Here is a 19,255-nt window from a genome sequence, read left to right as displayed (position 1 = left end):
AAAAAAGGGAGAAAATCAAAACGTTAGCTACACAACTCAAACAAATAGAGAACAGCAAAAGAAGCCCATGGCCACCAGAAAAAAGGGAATAATAAAAATCAGAGGAGAAGTAAATGAAATAGAGAATAGAAAAACAATAGAAAGAATCAGAAAAACCAAAAGTTGGTTCTCTGAAAGGATCAACAAAATTGACAAACTGGCCAAATGACGAAAGAAAAACAGGAGAGGATGCACATAACCCAAATAGGAAATACGGGACATTACAACAGACCCAACTGAAACAAAGAGTCATAACAGAGCACTATGAAAAACTATACTCCAACAAATTTGAAAATCTAGAGAAAACGGGCAAATTTCTAGAAACATATTACCTGCCAAAACTAACACAAAATGTTAAAAATCTGAAAAGACCCATAACGAGAAGAAATTAAAAAGGTAATAAACTATGCCCGCCCCCGCCCCCCCCAAAAAAAGCCTTGGCCCAGATAGCTTCGCTGGAGAATTCTACCAAACAATCAGAGAGGAGCTTGCACCAGTACTACTCAAACTATTTCAGAACATAGAAAAGGAAAGGATGCTTTCGAATTCATTCTGTGAAGCCAGCGTAACACTGATATGGAAACCAGGGAAAGACACTGCAAAAAAAAGAAACTTAAAGATCATTTATCTCTCGTGAATATAAATGCAAAAATTCTTAATAGAATTCAGCATCATATCAAATAATATACCACCACCAAGTGGAATTCATACCAGGTATATATATTTTTTTTTATATAAGGATGGTTCAACATTAGAAAATCAATCGATCACATAACTAAAAGAAACACATGATCATCTCAATCAATGCAGAAAAGACATTTGACAAAGTCCTACCTATTTCTGATAAAACTGATAAAAACTGTCAAAAAAAAAAAAAAAGGAATAGAAGGGAAATTCCTCAACCTAATAAAGGACATTTCCTCAAAACCAATAGCTAGCATCATTCTTAATGGAGAGAGGCTGAAATCATTTCCCTTTAGAACAGAAACAAGACAAGGATACCCTTTATCACCACTCCTATTTAACATTGTGCTGAAGTCCTAGCTAGAGCAATAAGGGAAGAAAAAGAAATAAAGGGCATCCAAATTGGTAATGAAGTAAAGCTGTCCCTATTTGCAGATGATATGATACTATATATAGAAAACCCAGAAGACTGCATGAGAAAACTACTAGAACTAATAGAAAGATTCAGCAGAGTGGCACGGTACAAGATAAACATAGAAAAATCATTTGGATTCCTATATACCAATAGAGGATGACGAGAAAGAAATCAGGAAAACAACACCATTTATAATAGCCCATAAAAAAATAATATACTTGGGAATAAATCTAACCAGGGATGTACAAGACCTATACTAAGAAAACTGCAAAACACTGCTGCAAGAAACCAAAAGAGATTTACATAAATGGAAAAACATACCATGCTCATGGATAGATAAGACTCAACATTGTGAAAATGTCAATTTTACCCAAAGCAATCTACAAATACAATGCAGTCCCTATCCAAATAACAAAAGCATGCTTTAAATAGATGGAAATTTAATCATTAACTTTATATGGAAGGGGAAGAAGCCCCGAATAAGTAAAGCACTACTGAAGAAAAAGAATAAAGTAGGAGGACTCTCACTACCTGACCTCAGAACCTACTATGTAGCTATGGTGGTCAAAACAGCCTGGTACTGGTAGAACGACAGATACATTGACTGATGAACAGAATTGAGAACCCAGATGTAAACCCATCCACCTACAGCCACCTGATCTTCAACAAGGTCACAAAGTCCGTGGAATGGGGAAAAGATAGTCTTTTTAACAAGCAGTGCTGGCAGAACTGAATGTCCATCTGCAAAAAAATGAAACATGACCTGTACCCCACACAAAAACTAATGCAAAATGGATCAGAGACCTAAATGTAAAACCAGAAACTATAAAGACTGTAGAAGAAAAAACAGGATCAAGCTAGAGGCCCTAATACACGGCATTAACGGGATACAAACCATAACTAACAACACAAAAACTCCAGAAGAAAAGCTAGAGTAGCCGGGATCTTTTAAAAATTAAACACTTATGCTTATCAAAAGACTTCACCAAAAGAGTAAAAAGAGAACCTACAGACTGGGGAAAAAAATTTTGGCCATTACAAATCCAGCAAAGGTCTAATCTCTAAAATCTGCAGGAAAATCCAACATCTCTACAACAAAAAGACAAATAGTCCAATTAAAAAATAGGCAAAGGAAATGAACAGACACTTCACCAAAGAAGATATTCAAGCAGCTGACAGACACATGAGGAAATGCCATCACTAGCCATTACTCAAAAAAACCAAACTCATTGCTGTCAAGTCGATTCCGACTCATAGCAACCCTACAGGACAGAGTAGGACTGCCCCATAGAGTTTCCAGGGAGCACCTGGTGGATTCGAACTGCTGACCTTTTGGTTAGCAGCTGTAGCTCTTAACCACTACGCTACCATGGTTTCCATCCCTAACCATTAGAGAAATGTAAATCAAAACCACAATGAGATAGCATTTCACCTTGGCATTACTGGCACGGATCAAAAAACAGAAAATAACAAATGTTGGAGAGGCTGTGGGGTGATTGGAACTCTTATGCACTGCTGGTGGAAATGCAAAATGGTATAACCCTTCTGGAAAACGATATGGCCTTTCTTTAGAAAGCTAGAAATAGAAATACCATATGATCCAGCAATCCTACTCCTAGGGATATATTCTGGAGAAATAAGAGCCATCACACAAATAGACATATGCACACCCATATTCATTGCAGCATTGTTCACAATAGCAAAAAGATGGAAACAACCGAGGTGCCCATCAATAGATGAATGGATAAACAAACTATGGAACATACACACAGTGGAGTAGTATGCAACAGTAAAGAACGATGATCAATCTGTGAAGGATCTCACAACATGGATGCACCTGGAGGGCATTATGCTGAGTGAAACAAGTCATTTACAAAAGGGAAAGTATTGTATGAGACTACTAGTATAAAAACTCATGAAAAGATTTACACACAGAAAAGAATCTTTGATGGTTATGGGGGGTAGGTGGAGATGGAAAAACACTAAATAAACAATAGCTAAGTGGTAACTTTGGTGAAGGGTAAGACAGTACACAGTACTGGGGAAGCCAGCACAATAAGAGATAGAAGAGAAAAAAAAAGGACCAGACTTACTTATCTGACAGAGACTGGAAAAACCCAAGAGTATGGCCCTTGGACGCCTTCTTAACTCAGTACTGAAGTTACGCCTGAGGTTCACCATTCAGCCAAAGATTAGACAGGCACATAAAGCGAAACAAGACTAAATGGGTACACCAGTTCAGGAGCAAGGACGAGTAGTCAGGAGGGGACAGGGAAGCTGGTAACGGGGAACCCAAAGTTGAGAAGGGAGAGCGTAGACATGTTGTGGGATTGGCAACCAGTGTCACAAAACAGTATATATATTAATCGTTTAATGAGAAACTAGTTTGCTCTGTAAACCATCATCTAAAGTACAATTAAAAAAAAAAGAAAAAAAATGTTGGTGCCGAGGGGCTGGCTGGGGCAGGGACAGAACACAGTATCTCCTTAAATTTGCAGTCTGGGGGCTTTATGGAGCATAAAATGATCTCTACTGCTTTAAAAAATACATGTGCTATGTCACCCCTGCCTGGCCTATGTAATCAGACTTGCTGGGGGGCATAGGGAGTGGGCAAGTGCGTTTTTTTCAAGGCTTTTTATACTTTAGAATCTCACTTCTTGAGCCTCCTCCCCTTCCTCTTGATTGGACCCCTGCTCTGTTCTTCTGCATCTATAATTATTTTTTATTAAGGCATGTCTAAATAAATGGAGAGTCGTCACCAGAATACAGTAAGCTATGGTCTGAAGCTTTTGAAAAAATGAAGTTGGTTTAAAACTAAAGGTGCTCAGAGGTTGAGGGCTATTCCTCTTAACACTCTCAGCAGATGGGCAGAGGGGCTACCGCTAAAGATTTATTTCAGGTGCCGATCTAAGTGGTCTAATGGTCCTTGTTTCACCCCAAAACATGATGGAGAGTAGGAAGACATTCATCTTCTGTTAAGTATATTTTGACGTAATTATTCATTCATCCTCTATTCAGTGCAATTCAGCAAATTTATTTTGAGAACTTACAGTGAGCTAAAGCATTGTTCTAGGTGTTGAGCAAACAGTAGTGAACAAAACAATCAATTCCTTCGTGGGACTTTCTCTTCAGCAAAATGTATATGTTCTTTTAATATATAGTTAAATGGCATTATTTAACTTGACTGAATTAAATTACAACATTATCAGGTATCATTTTAGGAGAATTCTTCAGGATTGGCCTGAGTATCCCTAAGAACACAAATGGAATCTGACAGTTTAGTTTAGCATGTGAAACCAGGGTTACATTTGCAAAATATTAGGAACAGGGACTGGGTCTTACTGACCAAGTTTGCAGTCCATAGGCGTTCAGGGAAACATTTTCTGAAGGCTGAATGAATGAATAAGCCTGTGGGAGTAGGACTTCGCTCCAGAAAAGGACATTGACAGAATTAAAGTTTGTTCCTTGATTTTGAGACTGCGTTTCCAAAGAAGTGTATTATTTGGTAGAAATCTCTTCTGACTTTTTTTTCTTTTAAAACTGTGGTGAGTATATATATATATATATACACATATATATATATACACATACATACATACATACCAGAAAATTTGGCATTTCAACATTTTTTATATGTACAATTCAGTAACGTACATGTGTGTTCAATATTACTTGATAAAACGTAATGTTCATCATGTTGTGCAACCATCACCACTATTTGTGTTCAGTTTTTGACTCTGTGCTTTTAACTCCATGTATTTAACTGTATTTTTATAGAGATCCCGGGGAGCCTTAGAGCTTCCAGTACACTTATTGCATACGTCACCTATCAAAGAATGAATTTGAGCTGAATTCGGATGTTTCAGGGCTCTGGGGTGCTACTTCACAAGTAACTGCAAGTTTCTATCCTCCAGCCACCTTAAATGGGTTAATACAGCTTTCCAGAGTGTCTGATTTACCTCTGTGTTATAGTTCATGCTCAAGAAGTCTTGGATTCAGTTTGATATAATACGAAAATTTTGAATCTGCCTTTCTAGGAACTTAAATACCAAATTATTTATACTTTTAGCATGTCTGTTTCAAAAGTACTTTTGTAAGGAGGAGGAGTGTGATCCTTTTTTACCATGAACTACCTTCTGGAATTCTGAGTGTGTGCTCAAAAATTGGTGGAACTTCTAAGACAGCCAGTGAAAGAAAAACGCATTTGATATGGATCTGAAAACATCAAGAGAACGTGCAAAAGAAACCAAAGATCAGCTTTTGGTTCTGGCTTATGTTGCTGTTTGTAAGTTAAGTAGCTTAGAGGAGTAGTAAATAGTGTGTGAGAATGAAGAAAAATACATATTCTGGAAGTGATTACTAATGCTGAAATTTCTGCATCTAATTTTGGAGTGCTTATGTTTGGAATTTCACATGGTGATGAAATGTATGTTTCAGGTTTGCGGAGAAAAACAACGTTTTGAGAAGCTGATGGAACATTTCAGGAATGAAGACAATAACATCGATTTTATGGTGCGTTGTTTCAGTATTACATTCAACATAGCAAATTCAGCAGTTTTTTTCAAACTCCTCTAGGGGTGTGTGTGTGTATGTATATCTGTATATATGTGTGTGTGTGTGTGTGTGTGTGTGTGTGTGTGTGTGTGTTACAAATGACAGGAAATTGAATGTTATATGCTATAGATCCAATCTAGAGTGCCCTCAATCTGTTTTTCCCCTTATGGCGTTTATTTTCAGTTTTATTCCTTACATATATACTTTATAGTACAGGTCGGAAGTACTGATTATTTATAGGAAATAAGAGAGGATCCGTGCAGTTGGGAAAAGTAAGTTAAAAGGCAAACATTTTCTGGTGCAAATGCCTACAGTTGTCACTTTAGCTGATAATGGCGCGGCATAGGGATCCTTAAGGTAGGAACCAAGAGCCTGGACCATTTCACCCTTCACAGCCCCCAGCCAGTGGCCTTCTCCAGACTATATTCTCAAAGATTAAAGGGCTTTGGTTTGTAGAACTGACAGTATGTATCCAGTGGCTCCGGGGGAGAAAAGACCTGATATCTGCTCCCATAAAAATTCCAAAAAACCAAACCCATTGTTGTTCAGTCAATTGCAACTCATACCAACCCTATAGGACAGAGAAGAACTACCTCATAGGGTTTCCAAGGCTGTAAATCGTTACAGGAGCAGATTGCTACATCTTTCACTTGTGGAGTGCCTGGTGAGTTCAGGCCTCCCACTTTTCAGTTAGCAGCTCAGTGCTTAACTACTGTGCCACCAGGGCTCCGTCAGCCTAGAAAACCCTATGGGACATCTACTCTGTCATACAGGGTTACTGAGTTGGAATCAACTCGATGGCACACAACAACAATAGCAACATCCCAAAAATTAACATACAGCAGTGATTTTTCCCCTGGATCTCTTTCCTGCTCTAGTGATTCAGTGAGGGTGTAATCATACTGCAGATCATAGCAGGTTTATCACACAAAAGAACACGTGGTTCAGCAGCAATACAATACTGTTATCCTTAGGTTAAAAAAAGAAAAACTAAGTAAGTTTTAGGACTTCTGAATTCTTATACCTAAATCTTAATCATGAACTGAAGATGGTCTAGAGAATTTCCTGAGACAACTTAATCTTGAATGCGCCCAGGTCTGCAGGCTTTCTCTGACCTCATGCAGTTCCCCTGGGGAACTTCTGGACCCAGGAGGTCCGTATCTGGGCTTAACTCCCCCCTTCAGTTCTAGCCTGGAGCAGATATGCTAGTCAGCTCTTAGTATTGCAGGGTCTTCCAAAACCTGTGCTTAGGATACCAAGTACAGTTTTCATTTTAATTGCTTCAGTGATTGTAAAGCATGAAAAATAGTTTTACAAATTTCTAACCCTTTCATGTAGAATTTTTTTCCCCTGGATCCTCAAAATTTATATGCCACCTGGCCCTTAACTCCTTCCAAAATTAGTGAGAAAGATGAAACAGTCTATAAAAAGTTTTCTTTTCCATAAAGCATATTATTTGCTTTTAAAAGATAAAAACTAAGTGTGAAACAAGGAATAACTTTCACATTGACTTTTTAATTCTTGTTATTAGGATCTTTTGGAGCCTTTAAGGCTAATTTTTGCTCTGGTGACAAATATCTAAAGAGGCCCATGTACCGACTCACCTTACCAGTTTCTTTTCTCTGCCTTGTTAAGAGGAACTTCTTTGTTCCTTTAGAGCTGAAGCTGCAAACCAGAGGCTCCCAGCTGGAGCCAGCCCACGGGCTTGTGATGTTAGTCTAACAATGTGACCCTATTACAAAAATTTGGAGATTGCACATAAAAATACAGATTTGTAATTTTCTTGAAAATGAAAAATTTTGGATAGTATTAGGCCCCTGTTTCTGCAGAATATCAGCTTCAGGAACAAAGTAGCCCCTATTCTTTTAGCACAAGGATATCCTCTCCAGTGTGTCACCGTCCACACCATTCCTTATTGTACTGCAAAGGGCCCATCTCACTCACTTTTTACCATATCTCTCTGGCCATTTGAGTTTCTGCTGAAATTATAATTAAGCCCATGACAACACCTGCAACTCTGCGTCCACAAACTAGAGTGTATTTCCTGTCAGTTCATTTATTCGTGTGTTACATAACATTGAGGTAGCTTACTTAGAGGCTGCTAGTACACAGGTCCTCTGCACTGCATTCATGTGTCACCTGGCAAGCAGTGCATATTGTAAAGCTCAACAGAGCATTTAGACCTGCCTTCTAAGAGCAATGGAAAGGTGCCAAAATCTGACCATGTTTTTCTCCAGAAGATGAGTCTTTTCATAAACTGCCTTGAGGATACAATTAGGTTGCTCAACCTCCCAAAACAACGTATTCCCCATAACGTATAATATAAATTCCTTTAATATAGGGTAAGATATTTTCCTCTTTTTTCTGTGTTTTTTGTGGACAAAAGAAAAAAAAATGGCAAAATCTTTTTTAGCTCGTTTTAGAATAGAACCTGAAGTGATTTTTGTTTTTGGTAAATGACAATAGAGTACCCTACTAACCAGAGCCCTGGTGGTACAGTGGCTAAGAGCTCAGCTGCTAACTGAAAGGTCAGCAGTTCGAATCCACCATCCATTCCTTGGAAACCTTACGGGGCAGCTCTGCTTTGTCCTATAGGGTTGTCGTGAGTTGAAATCGACTCGATGGCAGTGGGTTTAGTTTGGTTTTGGTTTACCCTGGTAACGTAGAGAGTTGACATATCTTCCAAAGCTATCCAGTGTATAATATATTCAAGGAAGGATCTAACTTGATAAAGACACTTTAAAAAAAAACGAAAGGAAACTGGTTTTGGGGGAGAGAGGAAGAAGAAGGAGGTTCTGAGCAAGAAAGTGACTCTAGGTTCCTCAATCATTCTATCTCCTTGCGAGGGATTCTCTTTAACCATAGAGGGAAACAAACATTAGCAAAATGTTTACCATATATAAACTGTTGAATTCTATTCTGTTATTTAGCAAACTGGTGACTAGTTTTCTCTGTAACAGGTCTCAGGGCTACAGATGGGGTTGTGGGAAGAGAACAGAAAATCAAAACTTCTGTGGAACCTAGTTGGTTATGATGTTAATGTGAATGAAAGAGCTGTTACTGTGCTGTTGGGAGGTGGGCTTCACAGTGACTTTGTGGAAGTGATTATCTTCTGGGGAAATTATAGGTGATTTAAAAGTCCTTTTTTGTAATAATTTTAACATTTTTTTACAACATGCCTGTAATAGTTTATACATTTTTGTGTGATAAACCTATGATTTTTTTTGAAAAACACCTTTCCTAAAATATAATTAGCATACCGTCTAATATACCCATTTAAAGTGTACAATTCATTGTTGTTTTAGTATATTCACAGGGTCGTCCAACTATTAGTGCAATCCAATTTTAGAACATTTTCTCCCACCCGAAAGAAACCCTGTGCTCAAACTACCTTTTTCCCCCACCCGTAAACTGCATTCCGTCTATAGATTTGCCTGTTCTGGATATTTCATACGAATGGAATCATACAACATGTGGTCTTGTTACTGAATTCTTTCACTTAGCATACTGTTTTCAAAGTACATTTGTGTGGTCTGTGTCAGTCTTTAATTCCTTTTTATTGTTGTGTAATATTTCCCTGTGTGAATCTACCACATTTCGTGTATCCATTCCTCAACTGATTGCTGTTTGGGTTGCTTTCACGTTTTGACTCTTACGAATAATGCTGCTTTGAACATAATTTGTATACAACTTTCTGCATGAACACACGTTTTCACTTCTCTTGAGTACAGACATAGCAGTGGAATTGCTGAATCACATGGTAACTAACTTTCTGAGCATCTGGCTGGCTGTTTGCACCAGCATCTCTATCACTTCCTGTTCCCAGCACCAGTGTATGAAGGTTCCAATTTCTCTATATCCTCCCCAACACTTGTTACTATTTGTTTTTTTGATCATAGCCAACCTAGTGGGTGTGAAGTGGTATTTCACTGTTGTACTTACATGACTTTCTGATTTAAAAAAAAAAAAAAAAAAAACAAAGACCTGATGAAATGAAGGAAAAGGAAAGTTGGCACATGGACCTAGATTTGTGAAATTGAATGCACACGACTGTGGTTAAAGTGAGAAAAGAAGTTTGATGGCTGTGTAACCCCTTGACGATTTCATTTCAGGTGGCCTCTATGCAGTTTATTAATATTGTAGTACACTCAGTAGAAGACATGAATTTCAGAGTTCACCTCCAATATGAATTCACCAAATTGGGCCTGGATGAATACTTGGATGTGAGTATTATAGCTCTAACATTTGGCTCAAATATAGGAATTGATTTCTTTGTCCCCCCTCAAAGGTACAATTCCATAGTAGCAAAAGAAGGCTTAAAACTCCATGCAGTCAACTGCTGTAGTGCTGGTTAAAGGGAACCGATCTGAGTGATGCAATTCGCCAGAGAAGCTGGATTCTTGCGGACCTCTTAGGACCTCAGGCTGTCTTCTGCCAGCAGCTGCTTAGTCCAGAGTTAGATAACCTCTGGCAGGCTTGGCTGTGGCTTTCCTCTGCTTTTGAGCTCTGTCTGGGTTAAGTCTCATTGCACTCTTTGTCTAAGCTGTTGGGTAATTCACATTCTTGGTCACTCTGGGGACCCCATCTGGGCAGGGAAAGTCAAACCAGGACTGCTGTGGAGCGATGAGTAAATGCTTAGAGCATAAAAAAGTAATGAGGAAATGGACATTAGAGACTTCCTCATGTAGCTGCTAACTTCTACTTAAAGTGTTTGTGGCTTTAGAAGTTCTACTTTCAGTTTTTGGGAGAAGGTCTAAAGTTTCTCTTTTTCTTGCTCCCTTTCAGAAGCGTTCAGCCAGTTCCCTTGAAATACTTCGGCTAAGAAACAAAGTTAGTGTGGAAATCATAAGTGGACTTGAGTAACAATGTGTACACAGGATGTACCCCCATCCTTTGACTGTTAGGCAGTTGTTTTCCCTTTTACCTAGGAATGGTCTAGTTGAATTTGGAAGACCACTAATGACAGGGCAAGAATTGTTTACCTCAGTTTCATGGCATTTCTGGCTATGAAGAAGATAGAAAGTGCTTCCCTTAGACATCTCCAGAATTCTACTACCATCTTCATTAGGGATGTTGTTGTCAAATCAATTCCGACTCATGGTGACCCCATTGTTACAGAGTAGATTGCTCCATGGGGTTTTCTTGGTTTTGATCTTTGTGGAAGCAGATCACCAGGCCTTTTCTTCTGCGGTGCTGCTGGGTGGGTTTAAACTGCCGACATTTCAGTTATCAGCCAAACTAAACCATAAGTGCCACCCAGGGACATTTTACTAGGGATAAAATCGGAATTACAGTCTGTACCCTCGTTTACTGGAAACCCTGGTGGCATAGTGGTTTAGTACTACGGCTGCTAACCAAAGGGTCGGCAGTTGGAATCCACCAGGTGCTCCTTGGAAACTCTATGGGGCAATTCTACTCTGTCTTATAGGGTCACTATGAATCGGAATTGACTCGATGGCACTGGGTTTGGTTTGGTTTTGGTACCCTTGTTTCTTGTGAGGCAGAATCTGAGTCAGTTACTCTGGGAGTGACAGCCTAGTTTACCACACAGCTGAGCTGCCCTTGGGTGTAGACTTTACTCAGAGAAAGTCCTGGTAGATTTCCCTTAAAGAGTTGTTGGAATTGTTTTCCTATTTGAAGACCCACTAATATCATTAATCATATTATTGAGAGGTTGGTTTTTCTGCTTTAAGGTCAAGGTTTGTCTATCCTCTTTTCCCACATGCTCTGAGAATGGTAATATTTGAACAAAAATAGGATGTATGACTTAATGGTGTCCTGGGTTTAGAGTTTTGTGATGTCCAGACAGACTTAGCTTTTAGGCTCCAGGTTACAGTGGCAGTTATTAACACATCAGTCAACACTTGTTATTCATTGTGAGTCTTGTAAAAAAAACAAAACAAAACAAAACCCATTAAGCCTCTTCTCCTTTTTCTTTTCTAAAATTTACCCTTAGAAATCTTTTTCAGTTCTAACTTCAAAACTAAGGTAGAACAGTCTCTTTAGAGTAGACTAAGTTGTAGAATTCCAGATTAGTCTAGGAGAGAATCACTTTCTTGAGAGTATATAGAGAGGGAAATTCCTTTTAAAAATTTAAGTTTTTTTTCAAAACTGCATTTCTTTAATTTCTTTGTCTGTTGGTTCTGGACCCTGATAGGCAGAAGTGGTTAAAAGAGTAAGAATTACAAGCACATAATGTATTAAATGCTTTGTTAGTTTATAGCAACCCAATCTTACAAGTAGTCATTCACTTGTTCATAAATGTTTACTTGTAAATCATCCACGTGCCAGGTATTAATCTGACCACTCCACTCATCGGTTCCCCGGGGCAAGTCCTGACTTAAGTAGGGAAGATTCCGTGATTTATTTTGCCTCTAGTTTCACCTTAGAGCTAGGTGAGAGTTCTGAGGAGATGCTAGCCCTGGGATATGTGAACAAGGAAGGCTTCCTGGTACGTGCTTGGGGGAGCCTTAAGCTGCTCTTGCTGGGCAATAACTTAGGGAAGCGATTATGGAGGAGGGTGCAAGCTGTGCTAAAAGAGGCCTGCAGGCTACGTATCTACTCTGTGAGTGTCTCCCCATCCCTTCACCCTGCACCCCTCAGGCACATACACTGGGGAGGTACTACACAGGCAAAGATACCACACACTCCATTCTTTTGTACTACACAGACACCCCTCAAGTTTTGTGTTGCCTGTGACTGCTGTTCCCTTTCCAAGCTGTTTTTAATTTTTCTGTTATCTTGATTTTGCATACTTCAAAATGTTTTAGGTTAGAATACATCTACGTGGGGCTGAAAGGGTTAGCAGGAAAATGTGTATCTGGGAGGGGTTATTCCCCAGAAGGTAATCTAGTTGATTGCATTGTTTTAGGCAATCACTTTGTAATTCTCTGAAGGAGGCTAATATATTAAGCCCTCTCGTGGAAGAGACTGGTCTATTTGAAGCAAACAGAAACATGTAGAATGTTGGGGGATTATGTTCTGTTTCCACAGATTATGCTAACACCACCTTCTCTTGCATTTTGGTTTTTAGAAGCTGAAACACACTGAGAGTGACAAGCTGCAGGTACAGATTCAGGCTTACCTGGACAACGTGTTTGATGTGGGAGCTCTGCTGGAAGATGCTGAAACCAAGAATGCAGCCTTGGAGAGGGTGGAAGAACTGGAAGAAAACATTTCTCATGTAAGTGCATCTCAGAAAAAGGAAAATTTCTTGGTACCAATGAAGTGTAAAGCTGAGTTAATGTTGGCTTTATGGCAGCACCACAGACATTTGGAATACGTGAATGGGCTGCAGCTGGGGGATAGGGGATTATCAGAAGCCGTTCTAGGTTTTTTCCAAGAAGGCAGTTTGTGTTACTTAAGGCTGAAGTAGATCAGTTGCCTTAGCTCACATACCTGCTCGGTTACACTGAGTTCAGATTCTCCAGCTGTCTTATAGGCACAGGAGAGCGGATGACGGTCATAACCTAAAGATTAAAAAAAAAAAAGGGAAATGCAATTTCAAATATGGGAATTTGACCCTGGGTGATGAAGAATCTTCTTCTGAATGTGAGTCACCTTCTACCAAATGTGTCCATATGGTCCCATGGACAGGATGATCTGAAGTGTCCATGATGCATGGATGCACATTCCTGCCTTGTGGTTCCTTGCATTCTAAATGGATTAATTTCAACATAGGCATTTTCAAGGAAACCAGCAAGCTTTTCCATATATCCTCTTATTTGAAGGAGAGTGTCCTCTCAGTATAGTATCAACTCTGTGTTAGAGCAGGGGCTCATTTTCTTTGAAGGACCTTTCTTGCCACAGACCACAGTTGAATATGAGTCTAAAGGCCTTCAGAGGTTGTTCAGTTGCTCATTCCTGAGGCACATACTTAAATACCGAAAGAATGAACAGAAGAATAGTGCTTCTCAAAAGCACAAGCATCGTGAGAACCTAATTATTATTAGTATTTTTACTGTACTTTACAGAACAAACTAGTTTTCTCATTGAACAGTACACATATTGTTTTATGACATTGCTCAACAAGCCCACTACATGTAACGCTCCCTTCTCAACCTTGGGTTCCCTATTATGAGGTTTCCTGTCCCCTCCTGCCTTCTAGTCCGTGCCCCAGGGCTGGTGTGCCCTTTAGTGTCCCGTTTTGTTTTATGGGCCTGTTCAACCTTTGGCTGAAGGGTGAACCTCAGGAGTGACTTCATTACTGAGCTAAAAAGGGCCATACTTTCAGGGTTTCTCCAGTCTCTGTCAGGCCAGCAAGTCCAGTCTTTCTTTTTGATTTAGAATTTTGTTCTACATTTTTCTCCAGCTCTGTCTGGGACCCTCTATTGTGATCCCTGTCAGAGCAGTCAGTGGTGGTAGCCGGGCACCATCTCGTTGTACTGAACTCAGTCTGATGGAGGCCATGGTAGATGTGGCTCATTAGTCCTTTGGACTAATCTTTCCTTTGTACCATTAGTTTTCTTCGTTCTTCCTAGCTTCCTAAGGAGTAAGACCAGTGGAGTATCCTAGATGGCTGCTCACAGGCTTTTAAGACCCGAGGACCTGATTATTTTGATGACATTCTGATTGACTGTTTTCTTGATTGTGAAATGAGTTGTCTTTTTTTTTTCTTAAGGGATATCATTTTTCTCTTTGAACAGTCTGTTTATTTTCCTCTGTGTTTCTTTAGGAGACAGGTGCTTTGTGCCCTTCACCTTTCCCCATCATTCTGAAAACGGGCCTCTTCCTGGCTTGTGTTTAAGCCATGTTGGTGAGCCCCAGGCCCTCCTTTTGTAAATGCTACAGCAGCCTAGTTGGCACCTTCTTAGGGAGAGAATTTATAGGCCTAATAGTCTTCCCTTAACAGGTTTGTGTTATATTCTGAGCCTGGTCAGTGTAAATCTCCACTCTTGCTGCTAGCCTTGCCTTGCTGATTTTCCTTACCTGTGATCATTTTCAGTGAGGTAGAAGAAACCTGAAGTTGCTCAATTTTAGAGCCTTATGCTTTTATGCTAACTAAAAGTAGCTATTTAACACATGGCCACCCTGTGTTTCACTTGAAGCCTCAGCCAGCATTGCATGGCTGTATTTACATACCCACTTTTGTAGCAGACCACCTGTTTATTTGAGCTGCCTCCCAAAATGTCTTGTCTTATTTGGGTAGTTTGGGTTGCAGCAAATAGTAGTCTTTTTTTTTTAAACTGGATCTATGATGACAGAACAAAGTTTTTTGGATCAACTGTTTCCAAAAGCTTTTGGCTGATGGTCCTTTCTTAAGGGGGAAATAAGGGAACTGAAGATTTTTCGCCCCTCTCGCCCTCACTTTACTGTTCTCTGTTCTTGCTACTAGCACCAGTTACCATCCAGTTGGTTCCACCTCACGGCAATCCCATGTATGTCAGAATAGAATTTACTCCACAGATTTTTTAAGGGCTGATTTTTTGGAAGTAAACCTCCAGGCCTTTCTTCAGAGGTACTTCTGGGGGGGCCTGAACCTCTCACCTTTCTGTTATAACCTAAGTGTGTTAACCATTTGCACCACCCAAGCTACCCTTGCTAGCTCCTTCAGAAATGGAGGGAGACACACCATGTATGTTGAAAACTGAGGAGCTGCCATGTGCGTTTTGTTAAGGATTAGATATAAATTATTCATTCTTGTCAGAAACAAATACGTATTTGGGGTCATATTATAAATATTTACAATGCCAGAAGACAAGTTGGTGGAACATATGTAGGATTCCGGTAGTCTCCTGATGGTCTCCGAGCCATACTTTCTGAGAACCAAGGGCCTAGATTAGTTTCGTCCCATGTTGTGACACAGCTTCCCTTTAAAAACTTTACAGTTGTCCGAGAAACTTCAAGACACGGAAAATGAAGCCATGTCCAAGATTGTGGAACTGGAAAAGCAGCTCATGCAGAGGAACAAGGAGCTGGATGTTGTCCGAGTAAGTGTGATGATGACAGCTGCCCCGACGGGCATGGCGGGGAACGCGTGTCCCCTTTAGGCTAGTGGGACATGGAATACATTAAGTTCAGATGGATGCATTGGTGCAGCGTATTTACTGGAACCATTTCAGAGGTAATACTCTAATGAAACATGCACATAGTCAGTTTGTATACACGTGTGCACAGTCAAATATGAGAGAGTCAGTATTTCCTTATAGGTTTTGGGAACAACAATGTTGTCCCATCTGGAAGAAACTGAGTCGATTCTGTGGCTCATCTATTTGGCTAGAAATAAAAACACAGCATGGATTTAATGCGTGCCACTTACTTATTTTTTATTACGCCTCGGGCTTCTTTGTATTTCTTTGCATCTACTTGAAACCAGATTTGGTGGTTGCCGTGGAAACGGTGAAATTAATATTCACCAAAAAGAGCAAACCAAAACCAATCTGTTTTACTGTCAGCTAATCCTGGGCATTTTATTTGGCCTTACACTGGTTTCACCTTACATGTTGGGTATTTATGGCGTGCCATCCATGATCTTGGGATTGTACAGAACATACAGAACATCACAATGTCTTGAGGGCTTTCAGGCGACGGCTAGCTTTTACACCACTGGTAATGAAATGGCACCTTTTATGTGCTGGTTATCAGGTCTGCGTGTGTTGCCTGATGTCCTGACATGTCCTACAGTTAAATCTAGGAAATTTGCTTTCTGGCACGCTGCTGAAACAAAGTTGTAGCATATGGACTCAATTCCAGTTCAGATGCTCAGATTATTAATAATAGACAGGGTGTGAAGAATGTTTCCCTGCTTGCTGGAGGTTTGTGGTGAGAGATCACATGTACAAGGCCCAGCAAGTAAGTTCAGTTCCATAAATTCTTTCCGCTGGAACTTCCGTGTGCCCCTTACAAAAGGAACCAGGATGGGCTTTGAATTGAAAGTTGTAACTTGCTGTTTTCTGCTAAAAACTTAGACAGAAGCTTTGGCCCATTCTGTTAACTGCGTTACCAAAGGGAAGATGTTCACACGGTCCCTGCCCTGAGCCCTGGTCAAGGGGGCATTGTGAGGGCCAGAACAATTCGTTCAAGAACTGCTCACTCCTGCTTACTCACGAGTAGATGATTCCATGCTCTCTGCAAAGCGTGTTTAATCCCAGTCTGACTTCGGTCCCAGGCCCTTTTGTCTGTTGTTAGCTGATACATTTCTAGAAGTTACAAAGGAATTTTGTAATAAGTGAAAGCAAAGCATGCTGTACCACCAGAATAGAGTTAGTATATTCCAGAGTCAACTGTAAAATGATTTTGGGATCATTTCTGCCCTGCTCCTCTCCACTTGCTGAGAAAATTGAGTTAGCTGTATTTATTAAGTGTAAAGACCTATCTTAACAATGACACAATTGCCAGACTACGTTGGTGTATGTTACCGGTGAACAATTGACGATTGATGGGACTTTATAAATTCTGGTTGAGTTCCATATAATTACTATTTGTATAAGTATCTATTTCCTGCTGTTAGTTGCTGTTGAATCTGTTCCAACGCAAGGTGACCCACGTGTGCAGAGTAGAACTGCTTGCTCTCTAGGGTTTTCAAAGTTGGAAGCAAATCACCAGGTCTCTCTTCAGAGGTACCTCTGTATGGATTTGAACCGCCAACTTTTAAGCTAGTAGTCGAGTGCTTAACTGTGCCACTCAAGGACTCCATATCCTTTTCCTACTTTTTAGTTATTTTCTTTATCCTCAGTGTGCCCATCTGATGGGGACAGATAGGAATGTCACATGAAGACAAATTCTTCATCACAGACTCTCTTGCAGGAAATCTACAAAGATGCAAATACCCAGGTTCACACATTAAGAAAAATGGTCAAGGAAAAAGAAGAAGCCATTCAAAGACAGTCTACCCTGGAAAAAAAGATCCATGAACTGGAGAAACAAGGGACCATTAAAATTCAGAAGAAAGGGGATGGGGAGATCGCTATACTGCCAGTCGTGGCCTCAGGCACATTGCCTGTGGGGTCCGAAGTGGCAGTTGGTACCTATGTTGGACCAGTAACGGGGGCCGCCACCTCAGGGCCCTTGCCCCCCCCTCCCCCACCACTACCTCTGTCATCAGATGCACCTGAAGCAGGTAAGGAGCCTTGGCATGAGGACTAAGGTAGGGTTGGGGTATTTGTGTTTCTTTTACCAACTGGCCATTTATGCCCTTTATGTTGGCATGTTCTTATACTTATTTGTAGAACAATTCATCTGTTGAGATTAAGGTTATAAATCTCCACATGTGTTGTGATCTACCCATTTGTCAATGAGGAAATCTTATAGTCTTTGAAAAAATATCCTTTTGTCCTTTTAAATGCTTTGTTTTTCAGATACATGTATGTGACATACTGTGAGGAAAAAAAAAATTCCTCTGTTTTTGAAGTCACATCTGTTCCTTTTCTCCTTTGCTAGTGCAAAATGGTCCAGTAACACCACCTATGCCGCCACCCCCGCCTCCACCACCCCCGCCACCCCCTCCCCCACCCCCTCCCCCACCTCCTCCTCTCCCAGGACCTGCAGCCGAGACTGTGCCAGCTCCTCCTTTACCGCCCCCACCGCCCCCCTCTGCACCCCCACTGCCTGGAACATCCTCGCCCACAGTGGTTTTCAACTCAGGATTAGCAGGTAAGAGTCCAGAATTAAGCCCAGGTACTTAAATTTTTTTTTTTTTTTACTTGTGTGAGAAATACTCATTTGTCTTATCTCCTGAGGGCTAAAGGCATTCTTTCAGAGTGCAGGTCTGTTGCTATCACACGTATCTCCTCTTAATATTAGAACATTTCTTGCCAGTGTAGCCAGTGAAGGTGAAATTGTCTCTTAACCTTCTTCCGTCCTTCTACTCTCCAAATGTAGAGAAAGGGAGATAAACTATCTTCTTAAGGATTAGTACATTTTCATGGGTTCAGAAAACACTTCTCAGACACCTGTGGGCACTGAGCTGAGTGCTTAGGGGTCTTTTTTGTTAAATGTATATGCAATATCATCTTTGAAAGGGCAAACACCTTTCTGTTCCATTGCCTGATGTAGGCTTCCAGGCATTTCTTCTCCATATTTGAGGATATCAGAACTCACTCTAGTAGATTCAAACTTCAAGGAGAAAGGCTGCCAACAGCAGAATTTCCATGCCTTTAAATGTTTCTGAATAAAGAATATTTTCCTCCTCTTAACCAGGAGATAGAATACAGCTTCCTTACCTCACCCTCCACCCCCAAAATAAAATTGGGGGTGGAGAGTGAAGTGGGAGAGGAAGTGAGCTGTTGTAATGCCTTGAAATAGAAGTTCTTATTTTTGACTAATGGAAATGAGTTTTTACTTTTTCCAAAAATATTAGAGGCTGTTTTTCTAGTCATGGTGTGTTTCCCTGGCATTCGGAATTGCTGTGAGCTTTACCATCTCCTTGACACTAGGACATTCTCCTTCCTCATCCACCTCAGCCTCTTCATGAGGCTTCTGACTTTGGATGAAGAACTGCTACTCTAAAGGCCTCCATTTCCAAGGCTACAGTAGTTTTCAGAGCCTTTGCCTGAAGCCCAACAGGCAACCTTAGCTGTAAAACATTTCCCGATCTCCATCCCTCAGAGTGTCCCGGCAGCAGTT

At 40.4% G+C, this 19,255-nt stretch overlaps 1 protein-coding gene across 6 annotated transcripts in view; it reads left to right on the top strand.

The window, feature by feature from the left end:
- FMNL2 (formin like 2) overlaps window positions 1-19,255 on the top strand; it is a 349,026-nt gene that overhangs the window by 305,533 nt on the left and 24,238 nt on the right. For all 6 annotated transcript variants that reach the window (XM_003406014.3, XM_010586319.3, XM_010586318.3 and 3 more), the window contains exons 10-15: window positions 5,576-5,650; window positions 9,805-9,915; window positions 12,726-12,875; window positions 15,520-15,621; window positions 17,438-17,750; window positions 18,071-18,283. In XM_003406014.3, the coding sequence (XP_003406062.1) occupies window positions 5,576-5,650; window positions 9,805-9,915; window positions 12,726-12,875; window positions 15,520-15,621; window positions 17,438-17,750; window positions 18,071-18,283 (964 nt within the window). The remainder of the gene's footprint in view (window positions 1-5,575; window positions 5,651-9,804; window positions 9,916-12,725; window positions 12,876-15,519; window positions 15,622-17,437; window positions 17,751-18,070; window positions 18,284-19,255) is intronic.

Source organism: Loxodonta africana, chromosome 6 (genome assembly GCF_030014295.1).
Source record: "Loxodonta africana isolate mLoxAfr1 chromosome 6, mLoxAfr1.hap2, whole genome shotgun sequence".
Lineage (NCBI taxonomy): Eukaryota > Metazoa > Chordata > Mammalia > Proboscidea > Elephantidae > Loxodonta > Loxodonta africana.
This window is presented reverse-complemented; position numbering and strand designations above follow the sequence as displayed.